This window comes from Rhinoderma darwinii, chromosome 3 (genome assembly GCF_050947455.1).
Source record: "Rhinoderma darwinii isolate aRhiDar2 chromosome 3, aRhiDar2.hap1, whole genome shotgun sequence".
Lineage (NCBI taxonomy): Eukaryota > Metazoa > Chordata > Amphibia > Anura > Rhinodermatidae > Rhinoderma > Rhinoderma darwinii.
The window spans coordinates 125692322-125712367 of NC_134689.1; the positions used below are offsets into that span (position 1 = coordinate 125692322).

At 43.4% G+C, this 20046-nt stretch overlaps 1 protein-coding gene across 1 annotated transcript in view; it reads left to right on the plus strand.

The window, feature by feature from the left end:
• Positions 1 to 8367: 8367 nt before the first annotated feature.
• PAH (phenylalanine hydroxylase) overlaps positions 8368 to 20046 on the plus strand; it is a 70960-nt gene continuing 59281 nt past the window's right edge. Inside the window, exons 1-2 of the mRNA XM_075856677.1 lie at positions 8368 to 8505; positions 15086 to 15190. Coding sequence (XP_075712792.1) covers positions 8464 to 8505; positions 15086 to 15190 — 147 coding nt within the window. The 5' untranslated portion in view covers positions 8368 to 8463. The remainder of the gene's footprint in view (positions 8506 to 15085; positions 15191 to 20046) is intronic.

Sequence of the window (20046 nt, forward strand, 5' to 3'; positions counted from 1 at the left end):
AGACGCCGTGAAAAACGCGAGTACATGCAATTACGTCTGAAATTCAGGAGCTGTTTTCTCCTGAAAACAGCTCCGTAATTTCAGCCGTAATTGTCGTTATCGTGTGCACATACCCTTACCATTACACTGATACCATCTGGTTCATACGATACCCAGAGACGGTATCAATAAGGTGGTACAATTTTACCTATATCACCCCCCTTTTCCACAACTTTGGTTAGGGTCAAGGACTTCAGTGGTAAGGTAACCAGATGACTATAGGGAAGTAGGCCATATGGTTGCTAAGGGTAACAGGCAAAAGTCCAATAACATGTATCAGGAATATGACGCAGCAGAGTAATGAAAGTCATGGCTTATGATGTAGCAGAGCCGGTACATGGTACAGAAGCAGTGGTCAGGAGTGTAGTCAGCAATCCAGGGTTTAGCAATGGTGATGCATCAATGTTGGGTTACGGTACAGAGGTGATGGTCAGGAGAGTAGTCAGGCAATCCAGGGTTTGTTAATGGAGATGTAGTAGCTTTGAGTATGCGGTACAAAGGATAATTCAGGAGAATAGATAGGAAAGAAACAGGCCACAACATGTACAACGTCAGAGACATGGAAATAGCATAAACAAGATGGGGCAAAACTAAACCTATATGTTAAGGATCTGCCAGGCACAGTTTCTGTATCCACGCCCATAGGTAATCAGTCTGCACCTGCTTCTATGTCTGTGAGACTGACTCCATCTTCCACCACTCAGGATGGCAGGCTTAGGAGTGGGAGAGCCTATCACAGCCTGGCCAGACGGAGCTAGCTCCCGCCCTCTGTCTATTTATACCTGCCTTTCCTGTTCCTCCTTGCTTGTGATTCTTCTCTGTTGGTTTCCTGGCCCTGCTGCAGCTTCTTGAACTACTTGTCCCTGCTTCGTATTGACCCTGGCTTACTGACTACTCTCCTGCTCTGCGTTTGGCACCTCGTACTCTCCTGGCCTGATTCGGCTCGTTTACTACTCTTGTTGCTCACGGTGTTGCCGTGGGCAACTGCCCCGTTTCCCTTTGTTCTGTGTTTCCTTGTCTGGTTGAATGTCATGCACTTACTGAGTGTAGGGACCGTCGCCCAGTTGTACCCCGTCGCCTAGGGCGGGTCGTTGCAAGTAGGCAGGGACTGAGTGGCGGGTAGATTAGGGCTCACTTGTCTGTTTCCCTATCCCCGTCATTACATAATCACAAGCCCATATACCTACTCTACTCTGGTCCCTCACACCACTATGGACCCCCTTGAGACCCTGGTTCAGCAAATGCAGGGTCTCTCCCTACAGGTCCAGGCCCTGGCTCAGAGGGTCAACCAGCCTGATGCTACCATGGTAGTGCCCCTCACCTCACCTCTTGAACCCCACCTCAAGTTGCCTGACCGGTTCTCAGGGGACCGGAAGACTTTTCTCTCCTTTCGGGAGAGTTGTAGGCTCTATTTTCGTTTAAAGCCCCACTCCTCAGGTTCTGAGAGCCAGCGGGTGGGTATAATTATGTCCCGGCTCCAGGAAGGGCCCCAAGAATGGGCCTTCTCCTTGGCTCCTGACGCCCCTGAACTTTCCTCCGTTGATCTTTTCTTTTCTGCTCTCGGACTCATTTATGACGAGACTGACAGGACTGCCTTTGCCGAGAGTCAGCTGGTGACCTTACGTCAGGGTAAGAGACCTGTTGAGGAGTATTGCTCTGACTTTAGGAAGTGGTGCGTAGCTTCTCGGTGGAATGACCCGGTGCCAGTTTAGGTTGGGTCTGTCGAACGCCCTGAAAGACCTGCTAGTTAGCTATCCCTCTTCTGACTCCCTAGACCAGGTTATGGCTTTAGCGGTACGACTTGACCGACGTCTCAGGGAACGACAACGTGAACGTTTATGTGTTTTCTCCTCTGACTCCCCCATGATGCCTCCTGAGGTTCCGTTGCTTCGTTCTTCCACGGAAGACTCGGAGGTACCTATGCAACTCGGGGCCTCCGTGTCCCCCCAACAACGTAGAGAGTTCCGCAGGAAGAATGGTCTCTGCTTCTATTGTGGGGATGACAAGCATCAAGTGAACACCTGTCCTAGGCGTAAGAATAAGCAGCCGGAAAACTTCCGCGCCTAAGTGATCATCGGGGAGGTCACTTGGGCGCACAGGTATTTCCCGTAAATATGAAACGTAATAAAATCTTGTTTCCCTTTCAGGTTTCTTTTGGTGGTAGGTCTGCTACCGGTCGTCTGCTAATATCATGTCTGTGGAATTTGCTATGTCTCAAGCTATGCCTTTGATTGATTTGCCTAAACCTGTCCTGGTAGTGGTTATCGACTCCACTCCTCTTGCTAATGGTTATTTTACACAGCATACCCCTGTTTTTGAACTCCTTGTTGGCTCCATGCATTTGGAGCAGTGCTCTGTACTTTTGATGCAGGGATTATCGTCCGATTTGGTTTTAGGCCTTCCCTGGTTGCAGTTGCATAATCCCACGTTTGACTGGAATACTGGGGATCTTACCAAATGGGGTAATGAATGCTTGACGTCATGTTTTTCTGTTAATTCAATTTCTCCCCCTGAGGAGGTGAACACGCTACCTGAGTTTGTTCAGGACTTCGCTGATGTTTTCTCTAAGGAGGCCTCCGAAGTGTTACCTCCTCATAGAGAATACGATTGCGCTATCGATTTGGTACCAGGAGCTAAGCTCCCTAAGGGTAGGATATTTAATCTCTCTTGTCCCGAACATGAACCCATGAGAGAGTATATCCAGGAGTGCCTGGCCAAGGGTTACATTCGACCCTCTACTTCTCCGGAGGGGGCTGGCTTCTTCTTCGTAGGGAAGAAGGATGGTGGTCTTAGGCCATGCATTGACTACCGTAACTTGAATAAGGTTACTGTAAGGAACCAGTATCCCCTTCCTTTGATTCTTGATCTCTTTAATCAGGTTCAGGGGGCCCAATGGTTCTCTAAATTTGATCTATGGGGGGCGTATAACCTTATCCGCATCAAAGAGGGGGAGGAGTGGAAGACTGCGTTTAACACGCCCGAAGGTCATTTCAAATACCTCGTCATGCCCTTTGGGTTGTGTAATGCTCCCGCGGTCTTCCAGAATTTCATAAATGAGATTTTAAGAGATTACCTGGGGGTATTTCTTGTAGTGTACCTTGATGACATACTTGTGTTTTCCAAGGACTGGTCCTCCCACATTGAGCATGTCAGGAAGGTGCTCCAGGTCCTTCGGGAAAACAAGCTGTTTGCGAAGACCGAAAAATGTGTGTTTGGGGTGCAGGAGATACCATTTTTGGGTCAAATCCTCACTCCTCATGAATTCCGCATGGACCCCGCCAAGGTCCAGGCTGTGGCGGAATGGGTCCAACCTGCCTCCCTGAAGGCGTTACAGTGCTTCTTGGGGTTCGCTAATTATTACAGGAGATTTATTGCTAACTTCTCGGTCATCGCTAAGCCTCTTACGGACCTCACTCGCAAGGGTGCTGATCTCCTCCACTGGCCTCCTGAGGCTGTCCAGGCTTTTGAGGCCCTTAAGAAGTGCTTTATCTCGGCCCCGGTGTTGGTTCAGCCCAACCAAATGGAGCCATTTATCGTGGAGGTTGACGCGTCCGAGGTGGGAGTGGCGGCTGTCTTGTCCCAGGGTACCAGGTCCCTCACCCATCTCCGTCCCAGTGCCTACTTCTCCAGGAAGTTTTCGCCCACTGAGAGTAACTATGATATTGGCAACCGCAAACTCTTAGCCATTAAATGGGCATTTAAAGAGTGGCGCCACTTCCTGGAGGGGGCTAGGCACCAGGTAATGGTCCTTACCGACCACAAGAATCTGGTTTTCTTAGAATCTGCCCGGAGGCTAAACCCGAGACAAGCTCGATGGGCGTTATTTTTTACCAGATTCCATTTTTTGGTTACCTACAGGGCTGGGTCTAAAAATATTAAGGCTGATGCTCTGTCGCGTAGCTTCATGGCCAGCCCTCCTTCGGAGGAAGATCCTGCTTGTATTTTGCCTCCAGGTATAATCATCTGATTTAGTCTCTGAAATTGCTGCTGATCAAGGTTCAGCTCCCGGGAACCTTCCTGAGAACAAGCTGTTTGTTCCCCTGCAATTCCGGCTAAGGGTACTTAAGGAAAATCATGACTCCGCACTGTCTGGTCATCCAGGCATCCTGGGTACCAAGCACCTCATTGCCAGAAACTATTGGTGGCCTGGGTTGCCTAAAGACGTTAAGGCCTACGTCGCCGCTTGTGAGGTTTGTGCTAGGTCCAAGACTCCCAGGTCCCGACCAGCGGGCTTACTACGTTCTTTGCCCATTCCCCAGAGACCTTGGACCCATATCTCCATGGATTTTATCACCGATTTGCCTCCATCTCATGGCAAGTCGGGTGTGTGGGTTGTAGTAGACCGCTTCAGTAAGATGTGCCACTTTGTGCCCCTCAAAAAACTACCCAATGCTAAGACGTTAGCTACCTTGTTTGTCAAACACATCCTGCGTCTCCATGGGGTCCCTGTCAATATTGTTTCTGACAGAGGGGTACAATTTGTTTCTTTATTTTGGAGAGCCTTCTGTAAAAAGTTGGAGATTGATCTGTCCTGCTCCTCTGCCTTCCATCCTGAAACTAATGGCCAAACCGAGAGGACTAATCAGTCTCTAGAACAATATTTAAGGTGTTTTATCTCTGACTGTCAATATGATTGGGTCTCATTCATTCCCCTCGCCGAATTTTCCCTTAATAACCGGGTCAGTAACTCGTCAGGGGTCTCCCCCTTTTTCTGTAATTTTGGGTTTAATCAACGGTTCTCCTCCGTTTCACCTGGTAGTTCCAACAATCCCGAAGTAGAGGTCGTTCATCGGGAACTGTGCACAGTCTGAGCCCAGGTTCAGAAGAACCTAGAGGCGTCCCAGAGCATACAAAAAACTCAGGCAGATAGAGGACGTTCTGCTAACCCCTTGTTTATGCTCGGGGATCTGGTGTGGCTATCGTCAAAGAACTTGCGCCTTAAAGTCCCGTCCAAGAAGTTTGCTCCCCGGTTTATACAAGGTCATTGAAGTCCTCAATCCTGTCTCCTTCCGACTGGAGTTGCCCCCATCTTTTCGAGTACACGACGTGTTTCATGCCTCCCTCCTTAAACGCTGCTCCCCGTTCTTGGCTCCCTCGAGGAATCCTCCTGTCCCCGTTCTCACCCCTGAGGGGGTAGAATTCGAGGTGGCCAAGATTGTGGACAGCAAGATGGTCCAAGGCTCCCTCCAGTACCTGGTCCATTGGAGAGGATACGGGCCTGAGGAGAGGACTTGGGTACCCGCCCGGGATGTTCACGCTGGGGTATTGGTCAGGAGGTTCCACCTTCGTTTCCCTAATAAACCAGGTCCATCTAGAAAGGGTCCGGTGGCCCCTCATAAAAGGGGGGGTACTGTTAAGGATCTGCCAGGCACAGCTTCTGTATCCTCGCCCATAGGTAATCAGTCTGCACCTGCTTCTATGTCTGTGAGACTGACTCCATCTTTCACCACTCAGGATGGCAGGCTTAGGAGTGGGAGAGCCTATCACAGCCTGGCCAGACGGAGCTAGCTCCCGCCCTCTGTCTATTTATACCTGCCTTTCCTGTTCCTCCTTGCTTGTGATTCTTCTCTGTTGGTTTCCTGGCCCTGCTGCAGCTTCTTGAACTACTTGTCCCTGCTTCGTATTGACCCTGGCTTACTGACTACTCTCCTGCTCTGCGTTTGGCACCTCGTACTCTCCTGGTTTGACTCGGCTCGTTTACTACTCTTGTTGCTCACGGTGTTGCCGTGGGCAACTGCCCCGTTTCCCTTTGTTATGTGTTTCCTTGTCTGGTTGTCTGTCGTGCACTTACTGAGTGTAGGGACCGTCGCCCAGTTGTACCCCGTCGCCTAGGGCGGGTCGTTGCAAGTAGGCAGGGACTGAGTGGCGGGTAGATTAGGGCTCACTTGTCTGTTTCCCTATCCCTGTCATTACACTATAACTGGCATTGAGGCTAACGTGCTGGCGCTCATAGCACCTAGCAATCTGACAGCTCGTATGGCCATGCGCTCTTCGCATATGCCTCCCGACATCCATGCCAGACCTGCCGAGGTATTCATTGCGGCAGGTGGCAGGGAGAGACGGAACTGTATTGCACCAGGATCAGTATGTTACATACACACATTGTCCAAAAAACATGCCCTTGTATTCCAAGCACTGAAGTGATAATTCTATACCCTTTGATATAAAATCACAGGAAATCAAGCTATGATGTAAATATTCAACTGAGTCATAAACATTATAATTTGTGGTCACCATTGAAAAGATACATGAAACATACCATGAGAAAATAACATTTCATACATAATATTATATGCCGGCATCAAAAGGAAACAATCTGCACAACCATAATAAGTTCAATTTGTCCCTGACGTTAATTGGGACACGCAATATGTTTTTTCCTTCACGATAATGACTCTTAAGATTGCTCAACTTCCTAAGAGAAAAGTGACTTGTGGCTGGCGCTGTAGACGTCTGTCTCTTTGCTTATATAGCTTTATTTTCTTATTTTATACACTTTATGAACTACGAAAAGGCTTAAAGGTGTATTCTATCTTAATGTCATTCCTAAAACCCTGGGGGATAATATTTTTAATGAGCCCCAGTAATAGTATTACAGTTACTCATTCAGATAAGGTTTTCCTAACTGGCTCCTGTATAGGTGAGTTCAGGCACAGCGGTAGAAATCCGTCAATTCTATGGCAGATTTGCCCTAAATTTCACATTTCACATTGCGAAGGGTAAAATCGCCAGCAAAGCTGTACCAAAATAGGAATGGTGCCCATTTATATATATATTGTGCTGAACTTCTGCAATAAATCTGCCACATCTACACGTGACTTCAACAGATGCCCTCCTAAGATTATAGCATTGAAGATATTTTTCTTACTATGCAGTTAAATTGTAGAGGAACTCATATTGTTTAAAAAAAAATGAGGCTAAATTCACACAAGGTCTATCCTGCGATGAAGTGCCCATGGACTTTAACAGTTGTACATATGCCAAAAGTGTGTCCTTTTAGCATACATTTGGCTGGATGAAATACATCAGCCACAACTGAATTGAAAAGCACAGTCGAGTCTTCTTTTTAATACAACTGTATATATAAAATGTATACCGTGTGATATACGTCTTTTATAATAGCATTTGTAATGGGAGATGTATTCAACTATATAGGTATTTATTCAGCGATACCATTCAAATAGTCCCGCTGAACATAAGCCCAAATGCAGTGTGAATTTAGACTAACCTGCACTATTACACTAAACCCAATAGAGAAATTGCTGCACTCTCACTGGCATGAAAGGTCTGGGAGCCGCAATGGGCTGAAAATTTTTGTAGTAAACATATTGTATTTTTTTCTTATTTTTTTTTTTATGTGACCTCGGTATGGGGGTTTTAAACAAAAGGGTTATGTCTCTGCATGCCCCCGACAACTCGAGAAGGTTATGTTATGACTCTCCATACCTTGTTAAGGATGGAGGCACTGGATGGTGTTCTGGTGGAAATAGGGTCTTACCACGTACAGTATTATGTGTGGTTTCCCCTGATACGATAGTAGCTCAGCTTGCTATAACGTTATAACCAATTTTTGGTTTTAAATGCTCTAATGCAACTTTGCAAATAGTCTTGATTAAAACTTGTCCTACCGTTTTGTGTCTACAGCACCTACGCATACCCATGTGTCTCCATGGATAAAGACTACGAGCAAAACCTGTGTGAACTGATCCTGCAGTTGTCATTGCTAACATACATTCAGTAGATTGCAAGACGTAGCGAACAAAGGGCAGGGAGTATAACTTCAGGATCAGACAGCACAGGGTTTGTAGTCTGCAATCATGGAGACACATAGGTCCGCATAGGAGCTGTTACACCAAACGGCAGGAGATTTTTTTTTTATCAAGACTATGTGGAACGTTTCTTATTTTTTAATCGTTTTCAAAGGTGGACAGAGCCTTTCAGGTAGGATATCAGTGATCATTACCCTTTTCACCTATGCAGAGGTAGGTAAGAGCTTTAGTCCAAGTAACAAAGCCTAACTAAGGCTTCAATACAGAACATAAGTTCTCCATAGTTCTCCAAATCCATTAGCAATTGTAAATGAGAACAGCCTAAATGCAGACAGAAAACACCAGCGCTTGCTGCCACAATGATGCACCACATATGTTTCGGATGAAAACCAGGCTGCAGTGTCTGCTGTTTGTTTGTTGATGGGAACCACGTGTATATTTCCATGAGAGCAGAGAAAAAAGGAGGCGATGGCTGGATTCAGCCACTCAGATGATGAAAAAGTGGTGGTTTTTGTGACAAGGGTGTTTATAGAACTGGTATATTGGGAGAGGAGGGGGGCTTTAAATACTTCCCCTTTTGACTTGGCATTGCAGCCTTCACACAGGTGACTTGAGTGACCTCTGCGCTACTGAGTGAATCATACCTCAAGCAAGAATGAATGTAGATACCAGCAAAATGAATGGGGGACACACATATGTAAGTTAAAGCCATTTAGGGTTTACTTTATTCTATATATATATATATATATATATATATATATATATATATATATATATATATATATATATCAATGTTTTTTTAAAAGTAAAAAATTTGCAAATATGTTTTGTATTCTAGAAACACTAATGCTAAACATCCGTAATCATTTGCTGTAATATCCTGTAATCAGATTTATGTTTTATGGATTCAGTACAATATTATTTGTATTTTCCTTGTATTTTAACTCAAGTTGCATGAAATTGGGCTTAGCTGTGTACACATATTGGGAATGGGTTCTGTCTGCTATAATAGCCCCGGTATTGGGTATGATTTACACACTAGATATAAAATTGTTTGCAAAAGTTTATTCATTTTGCCACTGTCGTTTTTTGTTTTTTTACTGCAGCAATTTTAGTAAATAGGAATTTATAAGTTCTACAACATGTGATGTTCATTTTGTAGTGTCTTTACCTGATTAACTACATAAATAAAAAAACAAAACACACAACTGCAACTGGCACGTAATATCTGCATGTAATATCTGCGTGTGGTGTAAAGTGAGTAGGAGCTGCCCGGTCACATATATGTGAGCACAACGGTCTATAAACTGTAAATAGGTAACATATTTACTAATCAAATAGAAAATGCAAGAACTCTGGTCTCTTGAACGTTGTTTTAGGTATTGAAGCCCAGTTACAATATTATATCGTATATAATTTTTTTTCATATTTTTGGTTCTACATTGGGTCTTCAGTGGGTCGCTCAAAGTTTTTCCTTTCTCCTACCAACAGGTAAAATGAGTGTAATGTTGCAGGTAACTCACCACACACGGTGTTGAACTAGCGTGCCTTAGGCTCATCAGAGAGTCCCATAAGAATTATCCATTATCCAAAATATATGGGGTTGTGTTATACTGGGGCCCATTACTTTGCTCAGTGGAGGATGCTTTTGTAGTCTAAGGCTGGGTTCACACGACCATGTTACGTTCGTAATGTACGGAACGTATTTCGGCCGGAAGACCCGGACCGAACACAGTGCAGGGAGCCGGGCTCCTAGCATCATAGTGATGTACGACGCTAGGAGTCCCTGCCTCTGCGTGGAACTACTGCCCCGTACTGTATTCATGATTACAGTACGGGACAGTTGTCCTGCAGCAAGGCAGGGACCCCTAGCGTCGTACATCACTATGATGCTAGGAGCCCGGCTCCCTGCACTGTGTTCGGTCTGGGTCTTCCGGCCGAAATACGTTCCGTACATTACGGACGTAACATGGTCGTGTGAACCCAGCCTGACCCTGACCACAAACATTCTTAAAAAGTTTCCATAAGTGGTCTAAATGAGTATAATATGGCGCTATGTAGCTCAGACACTAGCATTAACTTTGTATAGATGCTTCCCGCTAGGAATTTACATAATCAGGGATAAAACAGCCAAAGATTTTGAGTTACCAACAAAAATATTAAACTTTTTGGGTTAAATACATTGCACAATTCCTGCACCAGACACTAATATAATTTTTTTTTAAATTGGTAAACAATATTTATTTCATGGCATGCAGAAGGAACTGTTTGCAGAATGACCTGACTGCCTGTGACTCTACAATTTTTGGTTTCAAGTAACATAAACTATTTTCAATTAGTGAGAGAAGAGTTTGTGGTTAACACTGAACAATATTGCTTCACTTACAATTGAGTTTAAAGCAGAGGCGTAGCTAGGTTCTCCAGCACCCGGGGCAAAGATTCAGTTTGGCGCCCCCCCAACCTCTTTCCCGACATCCCCTTCCCCCTCGCCGTGTTTGTTTTCTCTACCAATCGACGTGTCATTTCTTTTTATGTAACGCGAGCATAAAATTATTTGTACATTTCACAAGCAATATGGTTCTATACACAACACCAGAACCAAGCTCAGAACATATATACAGCACCAGCACAAATACAGCTCAATTTAGTGCAACCCCTGCTGTATAGGTTTGCACTAATTTGTTTCAGGCTCCCAGCAGGGCCCGAACAATGGTAAGGATATGCTGGGAGATTCTGTTTCACAAAAAATAAATCCTATCATAATCATCTCGCTGCAGATCATACAGTGACTACATTACAGATTAGAGGCAGAATAAACATTTACATTAAGTGACTCACCGGTCACGTCTTAGATTCTAGTTCTTTTTCTCCATCTGGTCCAGACCTCTATGATGACTTCTCCCGGTCCATTTCTGCAGTTTGCCGCTCACATGTCTTCAGCTTCTCACTTTTCCAACATGACAAGGCTGGGCCAAACACAATCTGAATGTCTTGGAAAGTTGGGAATCGGAAAGTTTTAAGCATCCTGTTTACAGCCACCATCTAAACTTGTATCTGTTTCCTAAGCTGCAGCTCATTACATATATACAGCACCAGAACAAAGCTCATTACATATATACAGCACCAGAACAAAGCTCAGTACATAAATACAGCATCATAACCAAGCTCAGTACATAAATACAGCTCCAGTACCAAGCTCTGTACATATATACAGCACCAGAACACAGCTCATTACATATATACAGTACCAGAACCAAGCTCTGTACATATATACAGCTCCAGAACCAAGCTCAGTACATATATATAGTACCAGAACCAAGCTCAGTACATATATACAACACCAGCACAAATAAAGCTAAATTTAGTGCAACCCCTGCTGTATAGGTTTGCACTAAATTGTTTCCAGCTCCCAGCATGGCCCGAACAATGGTAAGTATATGCTGGGAGTTGCTGTTACACAAAAAAAAATCATATCATAATCATACCACCCATCATCTCGCTGCAGATCATACAGTGACTACAGTACTGATTAGAGGCAGAATAAACATTTACATTAAGTGACTCAACGGTGACGTTTCAGATTATAGTTCTTTTTCTCCCTCCGGTCTGGACCTCTATGATGATTTCTCCCGGTCACATCCCATTTCTGCAGTTTGCCGCTCAAATGTCTTTAGCTTCTAACTTTTTAAACATTTCTACACCTATAAACAAAGAAAGTTTTCATTATACCACACACTACGCCCCTAAATATAATAGCGCCAAACACTGCACCTCTAATTATAATAGCACCATACACCGTGTCCCACACACACACCGTGACCCCTGTAGATAGTGCCTGCCATAGAGCCCCCTGTAGATAGTGCCTGCCATAGAGCCCCTGTAGATAGTGCCCCCATATAGACCACACATGTATTTAGTGTCTCACAAATAACTCCCCCTATAGTGCTCTACAGATAGCCCACCCCTGTATATAGCCCCCTGTAGATATAGCCCACCCCTGTATATAGAGCTCTACAGATAGCCCAACCATGTATGTAGCCCCCTGTAGATATAGCCCACCCCTGTATATAGTGCTCCACATATAGTCCACCCCTGTATATAGTGTTTCACAGATAGCCCACCCCTGTATATAGTGTTTCACAGATAGCCCACCCCTGTATATAGCCCCCCCTTGTAATATAGTCCACCCCTGTATATAGTGCTCCACTAGATAGTCCACCCCTGTATATAGTGCTCCACAGATAGCCCACCCCTGTATATACTATATACAAGGGTGGGCTATCTGTGGAGCACTATATACAGGGGTGGACTATATGTACAAGGGGGCTATATACAGGGGTGGGCTTTCTGTGGAGCACTATAGGGGGAGCCATTTGTGGGATACTATATACAGGGTTGGGCTATATCTACAGGGGGACTATATACAGGGGTGGGCTATATCTACAGGGGGACTATATCTACAGGGGGACTATATACAGGGGTGGGCTATCTACAGGGGGACCATATATACAGGGGGACCATATCTACAGGGGGACCATATCTACAGGGCTGGGCTATACACAGGGCTGGGATATACACAGGGCTGGGATATACACAGGGCTGGGATATACACAGGGGGGCTATATCTACAGGGGTGGGCTATACACAGGGGGGCTATATCTACAGAGGGGGGCTATACACAGGGGGGCTATATCTACAGGGCTGGGCTATATCTACAGGGCTGGGCTATATCTACAGGGCGACTATATCTACATGGCGACTATATCTACAGGGGGGGCTATATACTGGGGTGGGCTATCTATGGAGCACCATATACAGGGGTGGGCTATATCTACAGGGGGCTATATACTATATAGCCCACCCCTGTATATGGTGCTCTATAGACAGCCCACTCCAGTATATAGCCCCCCTGTATATAGCCTCCCTGTAGATATAGTCCCCCCTGTAGATATAGTCCCCCTGTATATAGCCCAGCAGATATAGTCTCCCTGTATATAGCCCAGCCCTGTAGATATAGTCCCCCTGTATATAGCCCCCCTGTAGATATAGCCCCCCTGTATATAGCCCCCCTGTAGATATAGTCCCCCTGTATATAGCCCAGCAGATATAGTCCCCCTGTATATAGCCCAGCAGATATAGTCCCCCTGTATATAGCCCAGCCCTGTAGATATAGTCCCACTGTATATAGCCCAGACCTGTAGATATAGTCCCCCTGTATATAGCCCAGCAGATATAGTCCCCCTGTATATAGCCCAGCAGATATAGTCCCCCTGTATATAGCCCAGCCCTGTAGATATAGTCCCCCTGTATATAGCCCAGCCCTGTAGATATAGTCCCCCTGTAGATAAAGTCCCCCGTGTAGACAAAGTTTCCCCCGCAGATACAGCCACACACTTCTATTACAATAATAAAAATAATAATTCACCTTATTCCCGCTCCCACATCGTTCGGCAGCCATGGAGACCTGCGCTCTTCTGCGCAGGTCTCCAGGGGGTTGAACACAGCGTCTATGAAAGGCGCTAATTGGCTGGGCAGGATGACTTTCCCTGCCAGTCAGTCAGCGCCTTTCATCGACGGAAGCGTCACTGGTACAAAAGGTACCAGTCACTTCATTCGCGGAAAGGCGCTGAATGGCCGGGCACGGAACGTACCCGGTCATTCATTGCTTCTAATTGTACCTGTGTCCTTGCGACACAGGTACAATTATAGTGCAGGAGGAAGTGGCGCTGGCGCCCCCCTCTGAACTGCGCCCGGGGCACATGCCCCGCTTGCCCCCCCTAGCTACGCCCCTGGTTTAAAGTCAAAAGTCCCAAGTAATTCAAATCTAAACTAAAGTAAAAATAAGTCCAATATTGTATGTTATTCACAGGTCAGAGTGCTAGACCAGGAGTACTCAACTAGTTTTAGTAAAGGTCCACTTACCTGAGTCTGCAGTCAGGCGAAGGACCAAGATGAACACCAACATCTTGTTAACGTTTCACAAACTTTTTATATCTATTTGCATCAAGATTTATTATTATTTTTAATAATAATAATTTTCAACTTTTATGTGTAATGACCCTCTCCTTTGATAGGACCACTCCTCTAGTAGCCAATTTTTCACTGCAATTTGGGGTTGTCATCTCAAAAAATTTCTTGCTTTCTTTACAGTTCTATCTAAGAGGAAGTGAACTTGAAACTAATTTATTCTCTCTGTTATCAGACATTGTAAACTCACTTAATCTCACTTTCATCCCTTTAAGTAGTCAGCTTACTCACATGGTGAGACATAATACTTTTTTAGTATATATAAAGGAGTTGGATGGAAAGAAAAATTTTCAATTTACTCATTATTTATTTTTATTGCTTATAGAGCACCAACCTATACCACAGCGCTGTAAAAAGATTGGAACCACTCACATCCCTGTCCTTAATGGGGCTCACAATCTACACTAAGGCCAATTTCGTAGCACTCTACTGGATGGTCTGATCACTATGAAATATACTTCATAGTAAATAAATGGAGCACTAAAGTCCACTTCCAACTACTAGCTCTATTATGTGGCATTGTAAGCTTCATTCCACGCCTTAAAGTAGGCAGGTGACAGAAATTGTGACAATGTATCATGCCTGACATGATAATATCCTATTATAAAACACTTTGAGCTTTTACTGTATGTCAAGTCACAAATCATTGCAGAATATAGGATAAATCTAACGCCTCATGCACGCGACCGTGTGTGCCGTCCGAGTCCCGTCAGTGATCTGAGGAAATATAGGACATGTTCCATCTTTCCTCAGATCTGAGACTCGGACCATTTTTCACGGACCCGATTCACCCGCTAAAGTGAATGGGTGTGTGAAGACAATCGGGTGACACTCGGATGCCGTCAAAAACGGCCCAAGTGGCACAACGGTCGTGTGCAAGAGACCTAAGGGTTACCATCTGTTATATTTGATTGGGGAAATTTAGGTGTCCACTAGTCATTCAGTTCTGATAAAAAATGTTCCCCAAATTCCACTGTATATGGACTAGCTATCAACAACTGGGGCATACATGTGGCAACCAGGTGTTATGCCATAATATTAGTATTAGACAAATTTGACAGACATATAGTATGTTGGTTTTTTAGAGGAACACCTAGGATTTAAATCATTAATAGTTATTTTAACTCCTTATCCTATGTGAACGATGTCAAAACGTTACATGTCCATAGACATACAGTAAAACATTAACAATTTCTATATATACAAGGTCTTCTTCAAAATAGTTCAAAAGGTATCTTTTTTTTACACAGGAGTCTAACTACATTGAAGAAAATACTAAAGACAACAGGATCTCTTTGATCTTTACTCTCAAAGAAGAAGTTGGAGCACTGGCCAAGGTCCTGCGCATATTTGAGGTATGGATACATGTGCTCTTGATCTTGTCCATGATGCTTCTGTTAATGCGTGATGCCCCCAACTACAGCTTGACAAATATATTTACTGGTTAATTATCCTAAACTATGAATGCTTGGATACTAAATTTGGCAGAATTTCATGAATATAGTTGTCACCCCTTTCTAGTCAATTCAATTTGGGAATAGAGATGCACAAAACTCAAATATTTTGCTTTGACGACGTGCACATTTCCTGTTATGGAGTCATGCATGACACATAACTAACAACTGAAATGCTGCATGCAATATGAATCTATATTTCAGCCTCCATTAGTATTCCAGTAGTACAATAGAGCTGTCATTAAATATCCTGCCCTCTGTTGACTCTGTCCCAGTCTACACAGTAAAGCTGAAAAGTGAGCTGCACAAAAATGGGAAATATTAGTTTATTGTGTAATATAACATGACAAATTCCACTGTAAATAACATGCTTTAACATTGAGAATTTCCAATTTTAAATAGAATGAGAACACTGTAGTTATAATCACAATAATCTAAACACGTTGCTTCAGATTTTGTAATCTTTTCTGTTTGCTGTTTATGTGTAATAGAGAACTTCACTTTAGAAGGAAGTCTACAAACTGTGCAGTACTGTAAATGTTTGTGTTCTAACTCAAATACTTCTCAAGGGCATGAAAAAAGGTCACTGTGATCCGCTATCTGCAGTCCTCTCCTGTCTAGTGAGAACATGGTAAAAGGTAGCTTCAAAGACGATTTTAATAATACTTGAATTGAGGATATTAAAAATATTCTGTTCTACATACTTTCTGTATTATTTCTTCATGGTTTTCAAGATCTCTGCTTGTAGTTATCCAGTAGGAACTTTCATTGTTTACTTCCAGTGATTAAAACTCTGTCCATTGTCATGTGATGGACACACAGGTGCACGGCTCGTTACACTTGCAGCATGTTTATTCGAGCCGTATCTTTTAACGATCCCAGCACCTGTGTGATCATCACATGACCATGAACAGAATTTTATCCACTGGATGCAAACAATAAATGTTCCTACTGAATAACAACAAGCAGAGATCTTGAAAACCATGATAAATTAATGCAGAAAGTATATTGGAAAACTGTATAACTTTTTATTATAGAAAAAAATAACATTGATTTGCTGGACAAACCCTTCTATGATGTAGCTTTTTTTTAAAAAAAAATCTCATCTCCACTTTCGGAAAGCCAGAACTTTTTTATTTTTCCGTCAACATAGCAGTAAGGGAAATGTTTTTTTGCTAGACGAGATATATTGTCAAATAGCACCATTTTAATGTATGTATGATGTATTGAATAATTTTTATTAATTTTCTTTTGGGGGAAGAACCAACACTTCTGCCATTGTTTTGGGAGTTTTGTTTCTAGGACATTCACCATGCAGTATAAATGACACAACTTTATTGTGCGGGTCAGTATAATTATGCTAACGCCAAATTTATATAGTTTTTTTTTATGTTTTACTTCTTTTGTACGATAAGACATGTAAAAAAACATTTTTTTTGTGTCCACATAATAAAAAAATTCAGTTCCGGCATCATTTTTTTTGTATTTTGTCATTTTTTTCACCGCATGGGTTAACTAATTATGTGTACTTTTTTCTTTATACTTTTTGCCACAATAAAGCATTTTTAATGAGGGCAAAACTTATTTTTTTGTGTTTATTTATTTTCTTTCTTTTTGAAAAAATATTTAGACCACTAGGGGACTTGACTATACAATCGCTTCATTGCTCATATCTGCAGGGCATTATGGCTTTCAGCATAACAGGTGTAATAGGGGCCTAATACGTGTACAAAGATAGCAGACCTGGGGGTCTTCATTAGGCTCACAACTGCCGTGACAACCCTTCAGCATCCCATAGTTGCGTTGAGCAGGTGGGGGGGGGGGGCTGCGGTGATGGATGTAGCACCCTCCCTTTGTCTGACCGCTTAGATGCTATTCACTGCTTGTAATTTTACTTTCATCAATTTCGAAAAGGCAATGAATTTTGGAATTTTTAGTGCCATTTTCCAGTCATTTTTTTGGTTAATAAAAACATAGTGACTAGATGTTTACTTGTCAATAGGAGAATATTTATTCAAATTTGTTTATGTTTTGTCGTTTATTCCATGTTTTTTAACATACTAGAGGAATTTTCCACTCTTTGCAAATTTTTAATGGGTCTTTTTTATGCTTCTTTTAGGCCTAACGCACATGGATAAGACGTGTGCAATGTCCACACAGTCGTAGGCACTTCATTTGCCATCGTTTAGTACCTCTGTATTGCACCATATTTTCACCTAAAAGTAATACTTCAAGAGGAGATGCCACAATTTTCAATTCTCATGGATTTATTTGAAAAATTGGGGGCATACAAAAGTACAGTATTAGCCCATAGATATCTATGGGTGCCATATTACAGATCAGTCCAGCACAGATCGATAATACAGCATGAGCACACATTGCCTTGTTATTGACAGTGTTGCCATTTCACCTCATCTGCATCTAGTAATGATTATCTAAAATGAAGAGGTCAGCGCAGTTCTCCGTGCAGAACTTTACCTATCAAACATACATCACTGATTAACTGCTAGATTTCAGTAAACAAAAATTAAAAACTTCTATCCCATATTGCAAATAATAATCCACGCTGAAAGAGACATTTCATGGCAAATTCAATAATTCTAGCTTTCCTGCTCTAATATCAAAATGGTACCACTTGTAAAGAGAGTGATTCTGATACTAAGGCCTCATTTAGACGAGCGTAATATACGCACCTATATTACTCTATGGGGCAGTGCAGACAATGCGTGAATTTTGCGCAGCGTGAGTGCGTTGTGTAAAACTCACGACATGTTCTATAATCGTGCGTTTTTCGCGCATCACGCACCCATTGAAGTCAATGGGTGCGTGAAAACCACGCAGGTCGCACGGAAGCACTTCCGTGCGAACTGCGTGATTCGCGCAAGAGCTGTCAAACTCTGAATGTAAACAGAAAAGCACCACGTGCTTTTCTGTTTACTAACATCCAAACGGAGTGTCTTAGAGATGAGCGAACCGTCCGAACCGAACCGAACTTCACCGGGTTCGGCCGAACTCATTTTGACCGAACCCGGCAAAAAATGTTCCGGTACGCGACGTCAGGAGACAGTCACTGTCCAGGGTGCTGAAAGAGTTAAACTGGTTCAGCACCCTGGACAGTGACTTCCGATCACAATATACATGAACGTGTAAAAAAAAAAAGAAGTTCTGACCGATAACTCCCTGCTTCTTCCTCCAGTCTGACCTCCCGGGATGACGATTCAGTCCAAGTGACAGCTGCAGCCAATCACAGGCCAAGCACAGGCTGTAGCCAATCACAGGCTGCAGCGGTCACATGGACTGCCGCGTCATCCAGGGAGGTGGGGCCGGATGTCAAGAGAGGGACGCGTCACCAAGGCAACGGCCGGGAGACCAGACTGGAGGAAGCAGGAAGTTCTTGGTAAGTATGAACGGCTTTTTTTTATTCACAGGTTGCTGTATATTGTGATCGGAATTCACTGTCGAGGGTGCTGAAAGAGTTACTGCCGATCAGTTAACTCTTTCAGCACCCTGGACAGTGACTGACGTCGACTAGCCTCATCTCTATGATGGCGGCTGCGCGAAAATCACGCAGCCGCGCATCATACACTGATGACACACGGAGCTGGCAAGTGCCTTTTGCGTACGCAAAACGCTGCGTTTTTTTGCGTGCGCAAAACGCACACGCTCGTGTAAATGAGGCCTAAGTGTAAGTCTTCGTTACTTTTTATACAATTCCCTAGTATACAAGTGCAATTTCAGCAGTTACTATTAGTATTCACATAGGCAATGATTTTGCTTAATATTTTTTAATTTCAAATTTATTCTTTACTGAAAAATTCTTGAACTGGGGTTATTACAGGCTAAAATATAACTTTTAATATTTTATTAAAGATAAGTGACTAACCCCATTCTGGCCAGTCTCGATATGGAGGCACTGTACATCTTCATACCTCATGAACTTGCGTGTGAGGCTGTATGGTGCTATTGGAGCAGCACGTGAAGGACTGAATGTATAGACCGGTCACAACTTTCATACAGGAATTATGTCTGATTATCCGTTATAAAATATTTGAGCAGCACAGAAGGAAATTTTAAGAATATTTGTGTGCAATAAATATAGTACATCATACACTACTAGGATATATAACGTATCCGTAAGTTATTTATGGAATACATTTTTGGCAGTAAGGATAAATGAGATATTATTTAATTATTAGGTGGATGATTTTAATATTTTAGTGATCCTTACTGCCCAAATTCATCATATTCGTAAAAATGGCGCTACATATTATACACACTAACAATGCAGTGATATATAGTGTAAACACGAATATTGTCATCATATATACTGCACACATCAATAACACCAATATATGCTGTACACAAATAACGCTGCTACAGATATATACCGTAGTGCTAAAAAGTCCCTGCGTCTTATAGTCGGCAGCGCTGGGCCCCCTGACCACTCCTTACTTAACCCCTTCTCGACCCGTGATGTGCCATCACATCATGGAGCGGGGAGGGGATGATGTATGGAGCAGGCTCACGCCCTGAGCCCGCTCCATACACTGCAGGTGTCAGCTTCGGACACGCTGCTCTAACGGCCGGGAACAGTGATCGCACTGTTCCTGGCCATTTAACTAGTTAAATGCTGCGGTCAATAGCGACCGCGGCATTTGTAGTAGTTGTTCCATGAATGACATTTATGACATATCCACAGGATATGTCATAAATGTCAGATAGATGCGGGTCCCACCTCTGGGACCCGCATCTATCTC